The 19,418-nt window shown below is 28.6% G+C and overlaps 4 protein-coding genes and 1 long non-coding RNA gene across 10 annotated transcripts; 2 read left to right on the forward strand and 3 right to left on the reverse strand.

Annotated features, from left to right (window-relative positions):
• Window positions 1–25: 25 nt before the first annotated feature.
• Window positions 26–2,548, reverse strand: LOC122635497. The gene is made up of 3 exons (XR_006328687.1): window positions 2,407–2,548; window positions 1,610–2,310; window positions 26–1,176 (listed from the first exon to the last, which is right to left on the reverse strand). It is a non-coding gene; the product is annotated as an uncharacterized LOC122635497 (long non-coding RNA).
• Window positions 2,549–3,075: 527 nt separating this feature from the next.
• Window positions 3,076–8,528, forward strand: LOC122635487 (Y+L amino acid transporter 2). The gene is made up of 8 exons (XM_043825760.1): window positions 3,076–3,373; window positions 4,754–4,972; window positions 5,073–5,343; window positions 5,560–5,683; window positions 5,783–5,983; window positions 6,893–7,042; window positions 7,393–7,570; window positions 7,728–8,528. The coding sequence occupies exons 1-8, from the start codon at window positions 3,088–3,090 to the stop codon at window positions 7,787–7,789; spliced, it is 1,491 nt and encodes a 496-aa protein (XP_043681695.1). The 5' UTR covers window positions 3,076–3,087; the 3' UTR covers window positions 7,790–8,528.
• A 629-nt stretch (window positions 8,529–9,157) lies between these two features.
• On the reverse strand, window positions 9,158–12,077 carry LOC122635492 (ubiquitin-conjugating enzyme E2Q-like protein CG4502). 3 transcript variants are annotated; one of them, XM_043825771.1, is made up of 4 exons: window positions 11,860–12,077; window positions 11,149–11,524; window positions 10,634–11,041; window positions 9,158–10,487 (listed from the first exon to the last, which is right to left on the reverse strand). In XM_043825771.1, exons 2-4 carry the CDS (start codon window positions 11,404–11,406, stop codon window positions 10,359–10,361), a joined length of 795 nt encoding a protein of 264 aa, XP_043681706.1. In that variant the 5' UTR covers window positions 11,407–11,524; window positions 11,860–12,077; the 3' UTR covers window positions 9,158–10,358. The 3 variants fall into 3 exon arrangements, with proteins under 3 accessions (XP_043681706.1, XP_043681704.1, XP_043681703.1); XM_043825769.1 differs by having other exon boundaries at window positions 11,149–11,529; XM_043825768.1 differs by having other exon boundaries at window positions 11,149–11,513; window positions 11,860–12,076.
• Window positions 12,078–12,093: 16 nt separating this feature from the next.
• LOC122635491 (transmembrane protein 231) lies at window positions 12,094–14,074 on the reverse strand. 3 transcript variants are annotated; one of them, XM_043825766.1, is made up of 7 exons: window positions 14,018–14,074; window positions 13,653–13,900; window positions 13,402–13,565; window positions 13,203–13,325; window positions 12,911–13,118; window positions 12,684–12,834; window positions 12,094–12,289 (listed from the first exon to the last, which is right to left on the reverse strand). In XM_043825766.1, the coding sequence occupies exons 2-7, from the start codon at window positions 13,804–13,806 to the stop codon at window positions 12,094–12,096; spliced, it is 996 nt and encodes a 331-aa protein (XP_043681701.1). In that variant the 5' UTR covers window positions 13,807–13,900; window positions 14,018–14,074. The 3 variants fall into 3 exon arrangements, with proteins under 3 accessions (XP_043681701.1, XP_043681700.1, XP_043681702.1); XM_043825765.1 differs by lacking the exon at window positions 14,018–14,074 and having other exon boundaries at window positions 13,653–13,953; XM_043825767.1 differs by lacking the exons at window positions 12,094–12,289; window positions 14,018–14,074 and having other exon boundaries at window positions 12,404–12,834; window positions 13,653–13,949.
• A 222-nt stretch (window positions 14,075–14,296) lies between these two features.
• On the forward strand, window positions 14,297–18,990 carry LOC122635485 (transmembrane 9 superfamily member 2). Of its 2 annotated transcripts, none has more exons than XM_043825755.1 (15): window positions 14,297–14,623; window positions 15,114–15,181; window positions 15,310–15,403; window positions 15,477–15,612; window positions 15,692–15,813; window positions 15,936–16,059; window positions 16,163–16,302; window positions 16,391–16,567; window positions 16,836–16,992; window positions 17,114–17,291; window positions 17,452–17,611; window positions 17,710–17,861; window positions 17,947–18,058; window positions 18,137–18,308; window positions 18,404–18,990. In XM_043825755.1, the coding sequence occupies exons 1-15, from the start codon at window positions 14,486–14,488 to the stop codon at window positions 18,469–18,471; spliced, it is 1,998 nt and encodes a 665-aa protein (XP_043681690.1). In that variant the 5' UTR covers window positions 14,297–14,485; the 3' UTR covers window positions 18,472–18,990. The 2 variants fall into 2 exon arrangements, with proteins under 2 accessions (XP_043681690.1, XP_043681692.1); XM_043825757.1 differs by having other exon boundaries at window positions 16,848–16,992.
• Window positions 18,991–19,418: the final 428 nt, after the last annotated feature.

Raw genomic sequence — 19,418 nt, forward strand, 5'->3', positions numbered from 1 at the left:
ATATGGGCAAATGTATTGCTTAATATATTCTATTCTAAAATTAGTAAAATCTATCGGCGTTCTATCGTTGAAAAAACGATATATGTTGAATCATATTAAATGTTCAAAAAAGTGTCTTCATTCAATATAATTTATCATAACAAGATTTTAATCAAAATAATATTAATTATGATGCATTTTGTCATAGTTTCTAATTATTTAGATAAATATCGTAAGTATTTAAAAAACGCAGCATAGATCTTTTCTAAGATTCACTTAGGAGTGCTATTTTTATTCTAAACTCAATTCTATTAGAAGATCGGCCGGTATTTCAGTCCAAGTTTAAAATTAACTTTAATCAAATAAAATGCAGGATTAAAAATTTCAACTTTTTATAAAGTAATAAAATAATAATTTAATAATACTCGAATATTGCTGAAACATTCTATTCAAATTACTGCATTTTTCAAAACGTGATAATTCCCAAGTTCAATTTATTTTTAATTCTCACGTAATTGAATTATTATTAGTATTTTTTAAAAGAAATAAAAAAAGATTTTCTTTAAATATACATACTCTGAAATTACAAGATTTACTTAGTCAAATCTTTTCGTGTCAACTAACCTACTAAGTAAACTGGTAAGTTTCAAATTACATAAGTTTATAAAATATAATCCGGTTCAGAAACGACCAGATAAATGCTACAAATCTACCTCATTTCTACATCTTCAATTTGCAAACACAGATAAAGTATCTTTGAAAAGCATTAAACTTGCAAATTTGTAGTTTTTTATCTGCAACTTACGTAAGTACGTGCGTAAGATTTCGTTTTATTTTAATTCAGTTTCAGTGATAACATTTTTTTGCAAAGTCAAATGAAAATCTTTATGATAATTCAAAATTCCAATTAAAATTCAAATTTATATAAGTCTCGTTTATATAATATGAAAAGTAACAAACGATGATTATTCTCGATCATTATTCTTACCACGTTGTACCATAAATAGATAACTTTTCAAAAGGCTATGGATCTATTCGTTTGGTGATAAGCTTTGCGGTGATCGACTCTTTTGGCATTAAACAAAATAATTCTAAGCATACTTCTGCGGCCACGGAAGAAGAATAAAAGGGGGAGAAACGAGTAACGGAAGTTCTCAATGCAGTGGTTTGCAACCTTTTTCTTTTACCATGTCGAAACTAAAAAAAAAAAAAAAGACGATTAAATTAGTATAATTTATATGCATAATTACATAACGCAAAACATACTTCACAACAATAACTTTTTACTCGTATTAACTGCATAAATCAAACAATGTTCAAATGAAAAAATAGGATGATAAATTGAAAAAAAAAAAAATCAAAAAAAAAATGAAATAACTGATTGATATTCTTAACAAATATAGCTAACAAAGTCACACACATTATTTGACGACTACGTTACAAATTAATTAGTACGTATTAGTTAACGATATTAATTAATGATAAATTCGATCTAAACGAAAAGAGGATAAAAAGTTGTGAGTCACTGGGCACTCGCAACGGTCATTTCATAGGCGTAGGATATGGAACTTAATGGAAAAATAATCGTTATACTGTCAATCATCAGATTAAATATCGACGCCAATGTTACCAATGGGTGTCCCCAAGAAGACTCCATCGTTGAAGCGTTAACACGCAGTATTTCTAATCCCGTCAACGTATATGCTTCACGCGAGATTCAGAAGAAATTCATTAAATCGTGAACATCCGGATAAACACCGGAAGATCACGATGTTTCTGACTATCGATTCGTTACATTTCTTTCGTAATCAAAAAAATCGATCCAATGTCTGTGAAAAGAATATTATGTTTTCGATCATTTTATAAAAACTTGATTACAATAATCTATAGTTATATATTTAGACGTAAATATGTTTAGACACAAATATTTTTTATTAACAGTAATAGTGCGATGGAAATCTTCGTGAAGTAAAAAGTAAAAGTGAAGTGTGTGAGGGATGAATAAAGATGGAAGGATTGATACATTCCTGCCGGAAGTGATATACTAGCAGCGTATTATTCTAATGCTACGCATATTCAAAACTTATATGTGATTTCCCTAAAATTCGATTCGAGTACACGTTGAATAAGTCAATTCTATTTGAAATATTCTCATTCGTATCAATTACATTATTCCTACGTAAATATCAAGTGTACTGTATCTGTATTTGTATTTCTTAAGAAGTATACGGAAGTCCTGAGAAAATCGATACGGTGAATGTAGGTACATATGGATATTGCATCACCTAATGCTTCGACGCGGGAAACTGTTTTATCTTCAAGATGTTTCTACTGAAAAAAAAAAAATATATATATATATATATATTTCCATGAAAAGTTCGTAAAACGATAAGATATGTATCCAATTTTATAGCTAATATCGCTTACAATGTTTGTGTTATGGATGTCTGTCGATGGATACTTCTGTTCTAAAACGAAATAAGTAAATAAATAATAAAATGAATACATGATAGTAACGAATATACTCATAATCTAACGATAAAAATGTATATTTTATTTCTTCTTTTCCACTGATAAATGTATGAACTTTGATTTAGATTTATCTATATTTACGAAAAAAAAAACTAATGTAATCTATAAATTAGAAAAGAAAATAATGAGAGTGCGATGAGAATCCCCGAGGACAAGAAGAAAGCAACTGAGAGACGTCACGTCTCGAAGGGAAATAAGAACGCCGAGGTTACCCGAAAAAATCCGAATTACGACGGAACGAAACGAAAGTAGGGAGGCGCGCGTTCTTCGTTTCGGCGAGGACTAACGAAGCGAGCCGAACATTGGCGTTCTTCGTTTCGGCGGTGACTGACGGAGTGAACCGAACGTTGGCGATCTCCCCACCGATATTTCCCCCCACCGTAAAGCTCGTCGGAACCACATGTGCGTGGAGCACGCGTTCGTTTCGTTTGTATGTACGTTTAGAAGAGGTATGGTCACAAGAATTCGAACCTTTGAGTGGGTCGTAACAAAACGACGTTGTCGAAAAAACCTTAATTCGATATTCTCTTCTATATTGAATCACTTTCATTTTAAAATAATAAAAATCACATAAAAATGCCGGACAAGGTAGCACCAGCCGAAAGGCAGCAAGTGATAGTGCTTCATGCTTTGAAAAAGAATATTTCGGAAGAAAAAAATGAAGACAGTGGTGTGAAATTGAAAAAAGAATTAGGATTACTTGATGGTGTTGCAATAATCGTTGGTATCATCGTTGGTGCTGGCATTTTTGTTTCACCTAAAGGAGTTCTTACTAATAGTGGTAGTGTTGGTCAAGCTCTCATCGTTTGGATTTTCTCTGGTTTACTTTCACTTGTCGGTGCTCTCTGCTATGCCGAATTAGGTAAGTCGAAATTAATTTCTTTTTATTTGATTTATTTTCCCGCGTTAAATCTCTCATGTTCTTCAAAAATTCACGCATATTGTATGTCGTGACACACGTGGCTCCAAAACTCGCATCGACTCTATTGCGGCTAGTCGCGTTGCTATGACGCAGACTGACTTGTAATGAATCTATGAGCTACACTATTTTACATTATCGATAACCATATTTTTCACAATTAAATTAAAAATAATTTTATCATTAGTTGTATATTTTCCAGAATAATGAGACCAACATTTAAATAATTTTATTTAAATAAATTTTGTTTAAATAAATTAAATTGAACAAAGTTCTTCCGCAGAAGTTTTATTTTGCATAATGAAAAGAAGGAAAAAATATGGTTAAATGATATTTCATATATATAATATTATCTATATTCTTTGTAATAAGCTTTTCAAATTTTTATTTTTTTCTTTCTGCAAAATTGCATACGGTATTTCATATATGATAAACCGTTGTGACAGGAAATAAAAATACAAAGATAAAACTAAAGATAATATAAATACGTAGTTCATTGCCATATCATTTTACCTGACTTACTTTACGGCATGGTGGCAAGTGATAGAGTCATAGACTCTTGCATCATTTCATTATAAATTAAAATCTACAGTCCGCGTAAAAAATGTGAAAAAAATATTTCGACTTATAGTAATCGAGAGAAAAGTTACAATAATTCAATAATGATATCTTATAAAAAATATTGTATGCAATTTTGTTATTTAATTGTTATTATTAACGTTCATATGCATCTATGTAGATCGAATGATTTATAAATGGCGCCTGTTCGATATAGGTCGAAAATATCGTATCTCGATCATGTTTGCTACGATAGATAAGATATAAGAATATTCTTCTGAAATAGAGGATTAAGAGATTGTTATTATTTATATTTTACGGCATTTAGACGATATTATAATTATCCGAAAAAAATGTCGATAAATTATAGATCGATCGTGTACGAAGATAATAATAAATTAACTATATCTCAACTATATTTTAAAATCTTAATTTTTATACAAAAAAGTTTTCTCAACAATATCTTAAGAAAAAAAGAAAAGAAAAAACCGGAAATTCACTATAACGACATGATAGATCTATTCGTTTAATGTCGACTTTAATAAAGAAATAACCGTTCGTATAATTTATATAATTACGAGTTAACATTTCAACTGTTTCAACAAATATCGCTCATCATGTGATCACATTCGTCATTTTCGATTTCATAACTTTTTAATGCACGTTACATATACGCGTATGCATTTACATATGTAGTTACATATATACATATCCATCGCTGGATATCATTTACGTGAGAATTATTTTCTTTTTCTTATGTTACAGGTACGATGATACCAAAATCGGGTGGGGACTATGCCTACATTAGCGATGCGTTTGGGTCATTGCCAGCGTTTCTTTACCTTTGGGTTGCATTATTTATTCTCGTTCCAACCGGAAACGCTATCACTGCACTTACATTTGCACAATACATTCTACAACCTGCTTGGCCAGGTTGTAAACCACCATATGCAGCTGTAAGACTTCTTGCAGCAGTTGTTACATGTAAGATATAATAAAAACTTGAAGAAAATATCATTATCGTCATCATCATCATCATCATCAACAGAAACAAAAGAATAATATTTTCTTTTATTATCCCTAGGCCTGTTAACTGCAATCAATTGTTATAATGTTAAATGGGCAACAAGGGTTCAGGATATATTTACTGGTACAAAGATCTTTGCCTTGATCATCATCATGGTTGCTGGTTTCTGGTGGCTTTGTACTGGTCATACAGATAATTTTCATCAACCAATGGCTGGAACAAATACGCAACCTGGTTATATCGCGCTTGCTATATATTCGGGATTATTTTCCTACTCTGGGTGGAATTATCTTAACTTTGTTACAGAAGAATTGAAAGATCCTTACAAGTAAATATATACACACAAATATATATGTATGTACGTATATGTATATGTATATGTATATGTATATGTATATGTATATGTATTTACCATATTGTCTGCTACGAATTATTATTTCGATCTAATTTTTGTTTTCGCTGATAATCTGATAATTAATTAGTTAAAAAATGTATATCGTTATAACGATATATTTACATGTTTGCTTGAATAACATTATTACAGAAATCTTCCAAGGGCAATTTGCATATCTTTGCCATTGGTGACAGTGATTTATGTCTTAGCAAACGTCGCTTACTTTGTTGTATTGACGCAAGACGAAATACTTGCATCGTACGCAGTCGCTGTCGTAAGTTACGCTTACATTAATCATGCAATCAAGTGATTCTTAATTGTTTAATTAATCATTTTTAATCTTTTCATTATGATGCGATTATTTTTTTCGCAGACTTTTGGTGATAAATTATTAGGAGTAATGTCATGGATCATGCCGTTTTTCGTAGCGTGCTCAACATTCGGTGCATTAAACGGTGCAATCTTCGCTTCTTCAAGATTATTTTTCGTTGGTGCACGTAATGGTCATTTACCTACTGCCATAGCACTTATTAATGTACAAAATCTAACACCAATGCCTTCTCTTATATTTCTGGTAAGTATTTTACTTCGATTTTAACAAAAATTTCAACGAAACAATTGGTACATTATTATGTAAAAATAAATAATTATCAACTTTGTATATCGTAATAATAATTAAAATAATAATTCAAGTACGATATATAATCACTATATATAACTAATATTAGATTAAAAATCAATGCATAGTTTCACCATCTTTAATTTCTATTATTTATTAAAATAAGGTCTATTTTTTTAAAAAGCGCATAATATATGTTATGAATTAATGAAATAGTAATACCATTATTATCTAAATAACACATAAGACATTCGAGATTTCAACTACTGTCTTGTTTTGCGACACGCTAATTGAAAGTAATAAATTGGATCTTTCATGTCGCTGACCGTCTCTTTAATGATAGACAGCGGAAGTCTTCTTTTCGTCTTTGTTCCTTCGTTTGTGAGAACGTTATTTGACCTGGATGACCTAGAGGTCGACTCTAACGTATTAATACTGCACTGATATATATATATATATGTATATATATGTATATATATCAAAGTGTATTAAGATTTATTATACTAATATTAAATCTTTAATCAATTTGAGGTACCATTACTTTTGAAGTATTACATCTATTATTCATCTTAGTTTATTCTTGTGCAATTATTTAATAAAAATATATAATTATTATTAATTAGTATTAAAAACACGAGTTCAAACAAATGTGTATAAATATCAATTTGCATTTTATATAAGTATTATATGCATATATATATATATATATATATATATATATATATGTCGAATAAATAACACGAATGATACTAATTATAAATTTGGTAAAAATTTAAACACACCTGCGGACACACGAGAGAACAATTTTTCTGTACTTGAGCGCAAAGTCCAATTTAAACGTTAAACTGTAATTTCCGTTTCTAGTGCATTATCACCCTGGCACTTCTGATCATAGAGGATGTCTATGTGCTGATCAATTATGTTAGCTTCGTTGAAGCACTATTCACCACGCTCTCAGTATCTGGCCTCTTGTGGCTACGTTACAAACGGCCCGATCTTCACCGACCGATAAAGGTATTCCAATTGTTAATTAATTTTTTAACATGTTTTAATTTTAATTCACACATTATTTCAAATTCGAGTAATTAAATTTTTTTTTGTAATTGAACTTATAAGTCTCATTTAATGTTTCTAACTGGAAATATCTGTTCTCTTTTTCTGATAATTCCAAAAATTTGTAATATACTATATAATCATGGTTTTATGTAATTATATTTTTTTCAAGATATTCCACGTAAAAACGTTAAATAGTTTATTTAATATAAGCACAACTAATACGAAATTTGTTATTATACTATTATTCATAAAATGATATACAAGTTTGTATGAGCGTGCGTCTTATTTCTTATATTTTTTTTATTTAGGTATCTATAGCGTTACCCGTAATTTTCTTTATAATTTGTACATTTTTGGTTATTCTTCCTTGCTACGTTTCACCATGGGAAGTAGGAGTAGGAATAATTATTATTTTATCGGGAATTCCTGTATATTCGATTTTTATATACTGGAAAAACAAACCAATGTGGCTAGTGTCGGCGTCACGTAAGTACTTCTCAATCAATTTGCAGTTATATATAAAAATAAGATATTAAACTTTTATTCCAAATAAATAATTCAAGCCATACATATCTAAATATATGGAATTAAAGTTTCATTGCATTTTAACACTTAAATTTTAAAATAAATTATTAACTTTCAGACGATTTTAATATGTTTTGCGCGAAACTTTTTCTGTGTGTACAAGAAGAAAAGAATGATTAAGAAGGTGTATTTTATGGTGTTCTCTACACAATGCAAATACATATATTTATAAACGATAAACTGATCTAAAGGAGCAATATTTCTCTTTGGTATGCAATAATTATATTAATGGAAGTTCCTCTTGGCCATAATAATTAATAATGTATGAAGTAGAATGAATGATTATGAGTGGATGAAGTCAATTGTGAATATTTTACAATTTGTATATATATATATATATATATATATATATATATATATATAAAATGTCAATGATGTTCTCAAAATACTGCCAAATTTGCAAAATTTAAAAATATTTGAACAGATCTTTTATTTTGACGTTATTTAAATAGGCAAGAAAAAAATGTAAAAAGTAAATTATTTCAATTGTTGATATGAATGTGAGACGATTTTTTATAATTTTATGTAAAAGTAATTTTTTCGTGCATTATTTAATGTATCCTGACATACTTTGCATATAGTTAAAATATTTAATAGCGCATTGAAAAATTTAATATTATATATTAGGTGCAAACGCGATTCATGATAAATTTTGCTTCATCATATATAATTGTACATATGACGATCAACTGAATAATATATAATCTATACTCTTGCTAAACATTATTAATTAAGATATATATATATAAATTTTTTACACAAAATAATAATTGTAAATATTACGCGTGCGGCAGCCTTCGCGAGTCAATTATATTTTGTTTATTTATATTTAATAATATATATTCGATATATAAATGAATATTATGTCAATAATTAATATATATATAATATATAATATATAATATATAATATATAATATATAATATATAATATATATATATATATGTATGTATATTGTGTGGGTATGCGCTCGCGCGCGTATGTATGTGTAAATGAGACAATTGGTATAAATAGTCAAATAAATGCATAAGAGTTATTTTTTAATATTTCTTTCTTTTTTTTCCTCTTGGTTGTGTATTTATACTCATTTTTAATATAATTCAATTGTAATATACATAAGCGAGAGCAAATGTAAAATAAAATAACTTTTTTCAACTCCTTTCCACCGACACGTGTGATCGATTGCTATTCTTTTTTTTTTATACTAATGGAATATGTAATATTTCCAACATCAGTTTTTATAAATGTACATCTAACAGTAAAGACAAACTTGTATAAAATGTGTTCTCTTTTCTCTCTCTCTCTCTCTCTCTCTCTCTCTCTATATATATATATATATATATATATATATATATATATATATTAAAATTCATTGAGAATCACCATTTTTAAAACGTATGCATTAGAATTTATATATTTGGCAATTTTCAAAATTCTAATAATTTTGTTTCTTTTTCTTTTTTATTACTTTTGTTTTTTTTTCTTCTTTATAATATTAATATAACAAATTGCACATGGTAATTGTACATTTCCAAAAATGTTGAACTTTTCAAATTTTTTATATGAAAGTTCTTATTTGGCACGTATACAGTATATATATATAATCGTTCCATGATTAGCCAAATGTTTACTTGAAAAATTGGTATCAATATGATGTATCCTAGAAAAATTCTATATTTTCTATTTATATTTACCGAACTTGAAAAAATTACTTCAAAGATATATATATATGTATATAACAGAATTTTCTAAAATCTGTGCAGTTTCAACAACAAAACCTACAAATACACATTATCATATGCATATATATATGTACATATACACACACACGCACATATATATATATATTATTCTCTATAACATTTTTAATATTGGAAAAAATCGAAGAAGAAAAAATTCAATAAACAGTTATTTAAAATATGGATTGTCAAAATTGAGATCATGGAAAAAATTAATTGGAAACTCTTTTTTCTCTTTCTTTCTCTCTAACGACATATATATAAAAAAAAAATATTATTTTACTTTAAAGATGCATCAACGAATAACACATTATACGTAAATATTCTAATATTTCTTTTTTGTATAGATATATATATATTTTTTCTGCTTTTAAATATATTTGTACGATCATTCTCTATGACTAGCACATAAATAGAGAAATCGAAATGTAAAAACGGTAGTTTTAATTTGACTTTTACGAAGAACATCGTACGCTTGCTCTAAGTTCGTGTGGGAAAATATATATTATCTGATAAATGTGCATAAGTGTTTTTCGTGGGAAAAACACCATGATCAAAAGTGCTAGATTTTCAAATCATGATCCAGCACGAATATAATGTACACGATAATCTCTCATGAAATTATTTACACAAGATGCACGCTTATAACGAAACTCTACCAAGAAGATTGTAGATCATGGTACATCACATTTTTTTTCTATTATTTTGAATGCATCGATTGAAAAAAAGAAAAAAAATATAAACAAAAAAAATCGATCTTCTCTAAACTTCTTCAATCTCTTACATCATTCGATAAACGTTTCTTACACGATACCTTCGGAAGCTCGACAATCATACAACTACGATCTGAATAGAATAATTTGATAAATAAAATAAATTCAACGTAAGAACGTTGCAAAGAATATCGACAAAATAATTAAGATGATATTACCCGATCGAGGTCATTAAGATCAGCCTTCTGCAAGTGGAGGCGTAACCCAACCATATTTCTCGTGAGTTTTAACGAGATTTCGAAAAGATTCTTCGGCAGATCGCCGATTGAATTCTTTATTGGTCTTTGGTTTTCTTGCAACGCGTCCCTACAAATTGAATCTGTATTTATCATGTTCATAGAACGAATAAAAAAAAAGCAGAGGGAATAATGAAGTAACACACAGAGTAATAGAGTATATCTTATCAAACATTAGTAATATATACGCATGAGATACGTGGATTATTTCCTCACCTGTCCCTTAACGATACTAGCAGCAAACTGTGTGATAACAGCTTCGATCGTGTATGCACTGGCCCATCCTCTAGGTGTTAAAAGTTCCATACATATAGCCCCACCTTCCATAACAAATCCTTTCTCAATTTTCGGCGAGATTACCCTCACGAATGGAGGCGCGAAAGGAAAGTTTTCTGGAAAGACTACGTGAAGAAGTATGTAGGGTATCTCGAGTTCCCGCATATCGGCAGCTAGCTCGCTTTCTGGATCGATTTTGTGAAGTCTCACGTGCCACTCAAATAGATTATCATTGACGAGTTCTGCGGTAAAGGTTGCATCTCGGCGATGTTGAGTTCTTTGGATCTCACTGAGTTCTTTCATCAAACGACGTAATCTAACTCCTTTCTCTGGGATGCCCATGTTACCCTATAAATTTATTACGAGATCAAGTGAACGATAAAGGAACAAAAATTCTTTGCTCGGTAATAAGAGATTAATCTTATTAGTAGTAATTCAAATATCAAATGAAGTACCTGAGAGGAAGTACTGGAAGACTTCTTTGTTTTGAAGAAGCAACTACCATGTGCGGTATGACTGGTGCCTGGATTTTCAGACATGGAACTATCAGACGGCGTGACCGCATCAGGCCGATGATGATGACGACCGAGTAACCGTCTCGAAGGTGAATTTGTCGAGCCATCACTTGCACCTTCCTGTTCAGCAAGCTTTTCCGACGATCGGAATAATTTCCGAAAGGCAGCAACTACTTTCTCCTTCGATCTCGTAGACATGACTCACTCGTCACGATAGATAAAACGTTCCTTTTTTGAATCGTTCGTCCCTGATCTGCCGTTTATGATATCGTCGATTCAAAAGGATATCTTATCCGATAACGATCCTACAACAAACCTAAGCTGATACAAAATGTGTCACAATAAAATAGTGAAAAACGTTAGATAAAATTATTCGAAATTCAACATGAATTTCATTTGAAACATGTTCTTAATACTTCGTATAAATATTTTTTAATACGATACAATCGGTAGAGTGAACTCTGTTTGATAAATTGATTAAAAATATGCAGGTGTAAATCGAGAAGATCTATGCAAACGAAATAAATCTATTATAAAACACAAGAAAAATGTGATCTATTTAAAATGTAAAAAAGAAAAAAAAACTGAAGAGAAACGTGATAATAAAATTAATTATACAAATATAAATCTGGCTAGATAAAAAATTATCACCTTTTTCAATAATATCTTCGCCGAACATAATGCGTGACTAGTCGCATATCTTCTCTTCGTCACTCACGATCCATTTTTTCTACGATTCGCCGGTCAAATTCGTAATAACGTGAATCTCTTTTTCGTAATGCTTCAGAATCACTCACTCGCTCGCTTTATTCTCCCTATGAAAGAGAGATGGAGGGTAGATAATGCGGAGTAGTAAATAACGCTAACGTATAGGAATTATACTGACTATATGTATTTGCGAATGGAACAAACGAGTGACATACGCGGTACAGCGCAGTCTCCACCCTCATTGAACAGAGTAGGACGCCTTGTTGAGATACGGATGAATGCTTGGAAGGGTTGACATGGTCGGTAATGCTGCTTCGAAAGAAACGGACATCGACGACTCCCCAATATCGATCCATTCAAAGCGCACCTTTCGCTGTCAAAGAAACAAATGAAACAAACTTATATTCATTTTCTATAATATTCATTCGATTATACGTTCATTTTATATTTTATATGCACATATATATATACACACACACACACACACACGTTATATATATAACATTTTTGGTATGTAAATACAAACATACAAAAAGATATTCATTCAAAAAACATTATAACAAACATTGGTTTCTTAATTAATCAGCTATGTTTGTGACGCTAAATTACGAAATCGCCGAAATGTGAATGTGTATATTTAATATTATTATCTTTTTTATTTCATTTTCCACGGCACTACAATGTATGAATTTAAATATCGATTTGAGAATAAAAATGTTAAAATATAATTAGTTAAATAAACAAATACGATAAAGCATGATATATACTGTATCCATGCCCATTTCAATTCTTCCCATAAATTAGGTTGATAGTATATTAAATGATCTTTGTAATGCAATTCTCCTTGGATTGTAATCATTTCTTCATTAGAAAATCCTGATTGAGTGATTACATGGCCATTAGTAATTTCAGCTGAAACTAATAGATTATAAAGATATAAAAATTCATTCATAAATTGTATAGCTTTGAACACAAAATCCAATATAATGCTTACACTTTTTATGAACACTTTGAGATAACAATTGCAGCAATGATCTGTCTGTTAATTCTATACTATGATTATATATCTCGTATAAATGATCGCTATGAAGAATGCCTCTCTGTTTTAATTCCAAATCAGCAATAAAATAAATCTTCTGTGCATCTTGATGTAATGTATGATCAAATATTGCTAATGATTGAATAGAGCTTTCAAAAATTTGCTGTTAAAGAAAAAATATTTATCACAAAAGTTATATTTTACATTGATGTATAATAAACAATATGCATGAAAACTAATGTCTTACCTTTAATTTAAAATTAAAAAATAGAAAGAACCTTATGTTCTTAATCGGTGAATCTGTATAAAACTGAGCTTCAAACTTTAATATATCTTTTTTGCCATCGTTGTTTGTATCTATTTCTTGTACCTTAAAAATATATATTTATTCTAAGGTAATATAAAGTATACAAAGTAAATGAATTAAAAAACATTAAAAAGAAAACCTTTATGATTAAACAATCATCAGGAATATCATTCTCTTTGTAAGTAGTAAAGGTAGAACAAACTATCGGAGTCATTTCTATGCCTCTCTCCATTAATAATAAATATTTATATTGAAAAGATATGTCTGGTGTTTCTGCATGAGTTTTTGTTTTTATCCAAAATCCTAAAAACAGACTAATCTTAGTAGTCTTTCCAATTTTGATGTTATAATAAAGCAAAAATCACAGTAATGTTACATCAAAATTTATACCTCCTGCATTAAACATTAAAAAGAACGGAGTAATTATTGACATCATAACCAACAATAACACGATTAAAGAGCTTAAAGAATATATTCTAGCTTTATATTTATAATAAATAGAACTCGAAAAAATTTCAATCGCAGTCATATCGGAGCTCAGCATTCGGTTTGTTAATATTTATTCGTTGCTTTGGTAACAACCATTGACAAGAGTTCTCAGTAATTGAATGACAAACGCCATCTTGTATAATAAATACCTGGCATAAAGTTCATATTCTTATTATTAGATGGAAACTTAGATTAATTATTATTAGCTTTCAATTATATTAAAATTTATATATTAATTTTTTTTCATTAATATATTAAATAATTACATTTACTCGATTTGTTCTTCAGAACAGATCCCTGCAAAAAATGAATTTCTATCTTTCTTCGTTTTCATTATTATTATTATTATTATTATTATCCAATCGATAATTTTATTTTACTTTTAATTATCCAATTAAAATGCATTAAATTTTTTTATATTATTAGAAACAAATTTTTTATTTAAATACAATTTTTATTTTGCTTTAATAAATGGTTAAAAAGCAACATCATATATTGGCGGCAAATTTGAACGACGTTAGTTCACTAAGAATTCTTAAATCGTATGAGTGCATGACGTGTCATGGCACCTTTCGAGATTTGATGTTCGTTGCGATATAATGTTCCATGCGATTGACAAACGTGTGTAACGGAGTTACGGGACGGGAATTATTATGAAGTGATGCGACTAATCATTTAATGTAGTATCCAAAATACGATTTTAGTAGACAATAGATACTTTACATTAAAAGTGAATGATAATGGCGAGAATATTATCGATATGGCTGTTGTGTACGCTCTACGTAGTTAATGAAATATCAGCATTTTACTTGCCCGGTTTAGCACCAGTAAATTTTTGTAAAACTGACGACGATTCTTCGAAAAACTGTAAGGTATATTATCTTTTCATTAATTTCTCGATGCCAAAAAAACCTAAAAGAACGTTTTTTCTGCGTATATTTGGTTAAGATCGCCAATTTGCGTTTCATAATGATACTTTGTTCTAATGTGAAGTATCTTATCTCTTTGATTCATGGAATTACATTTCTTACAATTCGCGATATTTATCTAGTAATAGAAATAAATCTAAACAATGTATTCATGAAATCGTTTTTCAATTATTATTATTATTATTATTATTATTATTATTATTATTATTATTATTATTATTACCATCCTTTTAATATTATTTTTTATAATCAATAAATGTCATTTAATGTCATTATTAATCATCTTTGATGGACATTTAATGCACTACCTTAATGTTTCAAATAAAATTTAATAACAATAATTACTAGTTGATGATGAAATGAATATTAAATATTGTTATCGTATATTTTACAGCACTTTTATAATTAATGAAATCTTTGATATTTTTTTTAGTCTGAAATCAAATTATATGTTAATCGTCTCAATACCGAGAAATATGTTATACCTTACGAATATGATCGGTAAGTAAAATAAAAAATTTTTACTTAATTTCTGAATATTATATATTAACATGTACTGTTTAGATAGATTCTAGAAAAATCTCTTTTATTTATATCGTGCCTTTTTAATAACAAATTCTCTTTATCAGATTTGACTTTTGTACTGCGGAAAAAGAAGAATCTCCAGTTGAAAATTTAGGGCAAGTAGTCTTTGGAGAGCGAATTCGTCCTTCTCCATACAAGGTAAACGAATAAATGTAATTATTTTAAATTGTAATAAATATAATATTTAATATAATCTATATACCTTTTGTAGTTGAAATTCTTGGAACCAATTTCATGTCAAAAAGCATGCAAAAAAGTTTACACAGGAGGAGAAGAAGCTTCAGAAAAGAAGTTGCAATTCCTTAAAAAGGGTATAGCACTTAATTATCAACATCATTGGATCATTGGTAAATATCACTACCACGAGAAATTTATTATTATTAATAATATTATATTATTACTTACTTTTATCTTTTTATTTGATAGATAATATGCCAGTCACATGGTGTTATCAAATACAAGATGAAAGACAATATTGCAGTACTGGTTTTCCAATGGGCTGTTTTACGAAGGAACCACGTTCGCAACAGGATACCTGTAGCATTAATGTATGCATGAGTAAACATCATTAAATCCAAAAAAATTCATTTAATAATGTTTATATGATAAGAACATATTTTTTATGTATATATATTATACTTAAGAATATTTCTGATATTCCTGTTATTAGGGTCCATATCACAACCCAAAAACATATTATTTATTCAACCACGTAGATCTTAACATAACATATCACAGTGGAGTCAAAGAAGAATGGGGAGCGAGTTTCAAAGCAAATGGTGGTCGTATTATTTGTAAGTATTTGTGATATCTCTATTAATATAATATAGCATAATTTTGGCAAAATAAAAAAAAATTCTAGTTGTATATAAATTAAAAAATTTTCTTTTCTTATAGCTGTAAAAGTTATTCCTCGTAGTATCAAACACGAAAATGGCCTAAATTGTGATAGTAAAAAAGCCATGGATTTACCATATGGTGATCTTCCTGTTGGTCAAAAATTGGAAATAACATATTCGTATTCTGTAACATTTTCCGTAAGTTTTCTTGACTACGTTATTACAGAAAAAAATAGAAATTCTTAATTATCATTTTACTGCTTTTTACATAATGTTTTAATTACAGCAAGACAATACAATCAAATGGTCATCCAGGTGGGATTATATATTAGAATCAATGCCACATACAAATATACAATGGTTTAGTATCCTGAATTCATTAATTATTGTCTTATTTTTATCTGGAATGGTGGCAATAATAATGCTTCGTACATTGCACAAGGATATCGTGAGATATAATCAGGTATATATACACATATACAACATTGTGAGAATCAAATACACTAGGACGTTTTTAAGATCTTATTAAAATATTATAATTTACATTGCTAGAGTGATTCACATAATTTACTTCACTGGTAAACCTTCACTTTGTTTTTTTCTTTTCCCCCTTTTTTTTGTCTTTATTTTTTTTTTTTTTTTTTTTTTAATACGTTCGAAAGTGAAATGTTCCAAAATTATATTATTGTATGAAATGATGATATTTTTACGTTTATGTTGCGATAATGCAGGCCTACTTCCAGATAGAGTCAGGAGAGGATGCACAGGAAGAATTTGGATGGAAACTAGTACATGGTGATGTCTTCCGACCACCACGTAAAGGAATGTTACTATCAGTTTTACTTGGATCGGGTATACAAGTCTTTTTCATGACTCTTGTTACACTAGGTAAGAAATCCAATGATTTTATACATGAAATTTGTATATTATTAAAACATGAAAATAATAAACTTTTCTAGTTTGCTTTTTCAAAATTAATCACCTGATGCATTGTTTCGATTGATTACAGCATTTGCTTGTTTGGGTTTTCTGTCTCCTGCTAATAGAGGAGCATTAATGACATGTGCAATGGTATTGTATGTATGTCTTGGTACCACAGCTGGTTATACAGCTGCTCGAATTTATAAAAGTTTTGGTGGAGAAAAATGGAAATCTAATGTATTGCTTACATCAATGCTAAGTCCTGGGTAAAAAAAAAAAAAAAATGACTTTATCTATGAAAAGAAAATTTCTTATATTGACTTTTTATTCTAATTATTTGATTTCTTCGCGCGCGTGTGTGTATTTATATATATTTGTATATATTTGTATATGTGTGTGTATATATATTTTTTAATATAATTTCAGGATTGTTTTCGGTTTATTTTTTATAATGAACTTAATTTTTTGGGTAAAAGGAAGTTCAGCTGCAGTACCATTCAGTACTCTCATTGCCCTTTTAGCATTATGGTTTGGTGTTTCCGTTCCACTAACATTTATTGGAGCTTATTTCGGATTTAAGAAAAGGGTAAATATATATAAAAAAATATGTTACATTGTATATAAACATAAAAATTCAAACAAATCCGATACTTGCAAATTCTCATTTAATATCTATAATTATAGTCACTGGAGCATCCAGTAAGAACTAATCAAATACCAAGACAAATACCAGAACAAAGTTTTTATACGCAACCAATACCTGGCGTAATAATGGGCGGTGTTTTACCTTTTGGCTGTATATTTATTCAATTATTCTTTATTCTTAACTCACTTTGGTAATTAATATTTTACAACTATTTTATTATTAATTATTCAAGTAATAGAATTCGCATAAAATCTCTATATTTTTACTTTTTTCAGGTCTAGCCAAGTGTATTACATGTTTGGATTCCTTTTCCTAGTATTTCTAATACTTGTGATTACATGTTCTGAAACTACTATCTTACTATGTTATTTTCACCTTTGTGCAGAGGTAATTCGCATGCGTTCAAACTTATGATTTTATAATTGTATTTTTTTCTACTATACAATAAAAATTTTATTTATATAGGATTACCATTGGTGGTGGCGCAGCTTTTTAACATCAGGATTTACAGCTTTTTATTTGTTGATTTACTGCATACATTTCTTCATGACAAAATTAGATATTGAAGATGCCACATCCACGTTCCTTTATTTTGGATATACTCTGATTATGGTCTATCTGTTCTTTTTACTGACAGGTAAATATTCATTAGTTACATATTGTTGTGATATAATAACAAATATGTTTAAATATTTTAATAATGATAATGATTTTACTCAAATGTTACCACAGGTTCAATTGGTTTCTTTGCTTGCTTCTGGTTTGTGCGTAAGATCTACAGTGTTGTAAAAGTTGACTAATTGGACAGTTAGTAACCAAAAGTATAAATATAAAATGATTGTGGTACAACAAGATGAAATGAATGATAACAAGAATGTCCGATAGTACAATGATCATTTGTTATTCATATATAACTTATGTTCGAGTTATTCAAATCCTCTTATTTCAAATATTATTGTGTAAAAAAATAACATTTATTTTACAATAATATTTGATTAAGGTTTCATTCACAATTTCATAAGATAATTTAGGTATGAAAATATTCAAGAATAAAAATCGACTATCGACCATTCTTAATAAATTTTATACAACAAATAATGAGATGCGAGCAAGCTTGCACGCACATCGCACTCCGTATGAGTGTAATCTAATATTATGATATTGTTTCCAAAATGTTTTAGTGATGTACCAATTAATTTATCAAAACATGTCTGTGAAGAGAACATTACCTATGGTATTTGGCCTACGCAAAACTAAGAAACAAAATAAAATACAGGTACCACTGTTATGTTTCAAATACATTGTACTTTTTCAATTTATTGTCGCATTAATATTATTAGAATGATTTTTAGTTACTATAAATATCAACAAACAAAATAATATTAATTCTATTTAAATATTTATCGTGAGAAATATACCTTAACAAAATAAAAAATACTTTTTTTTTATGATTTCAATCTATAAAGTTAATATTAAATTGGAGAAGCTGCTATGATAACAATGTTTCTATCTGAAAACAAAAACTATGTAAACGATTTTTTTTTTCTAATGAACAGTATTTATAATTCGGAAATATTTTATTAGTGTAATCGATATGCACATTATTACAACAATTTTGTAAATTAAAGCCATTTAAATATTAGTATTAATGATGTTATTGATATGAATAAAGATATCAAATAAGTTTATGTACATATTCCATTAAAACCGGACAAACAAATAAACTTTTGATGTGAGATAGTACTAG

Source organism: Vespula pensylvanica, chromosome 18, assembly GCF_014466175.1.
Source record: "Vespula pensylvanica isolate Volc-1 chromosome 18, ASM1446617v1, whole genome shotgun sequence".
NCBI lineage: Eukaryota > Metazoa > Arthropoda > Insecta > Hymenoptera > Vespidae > Vespula > Vespula pensylvanica.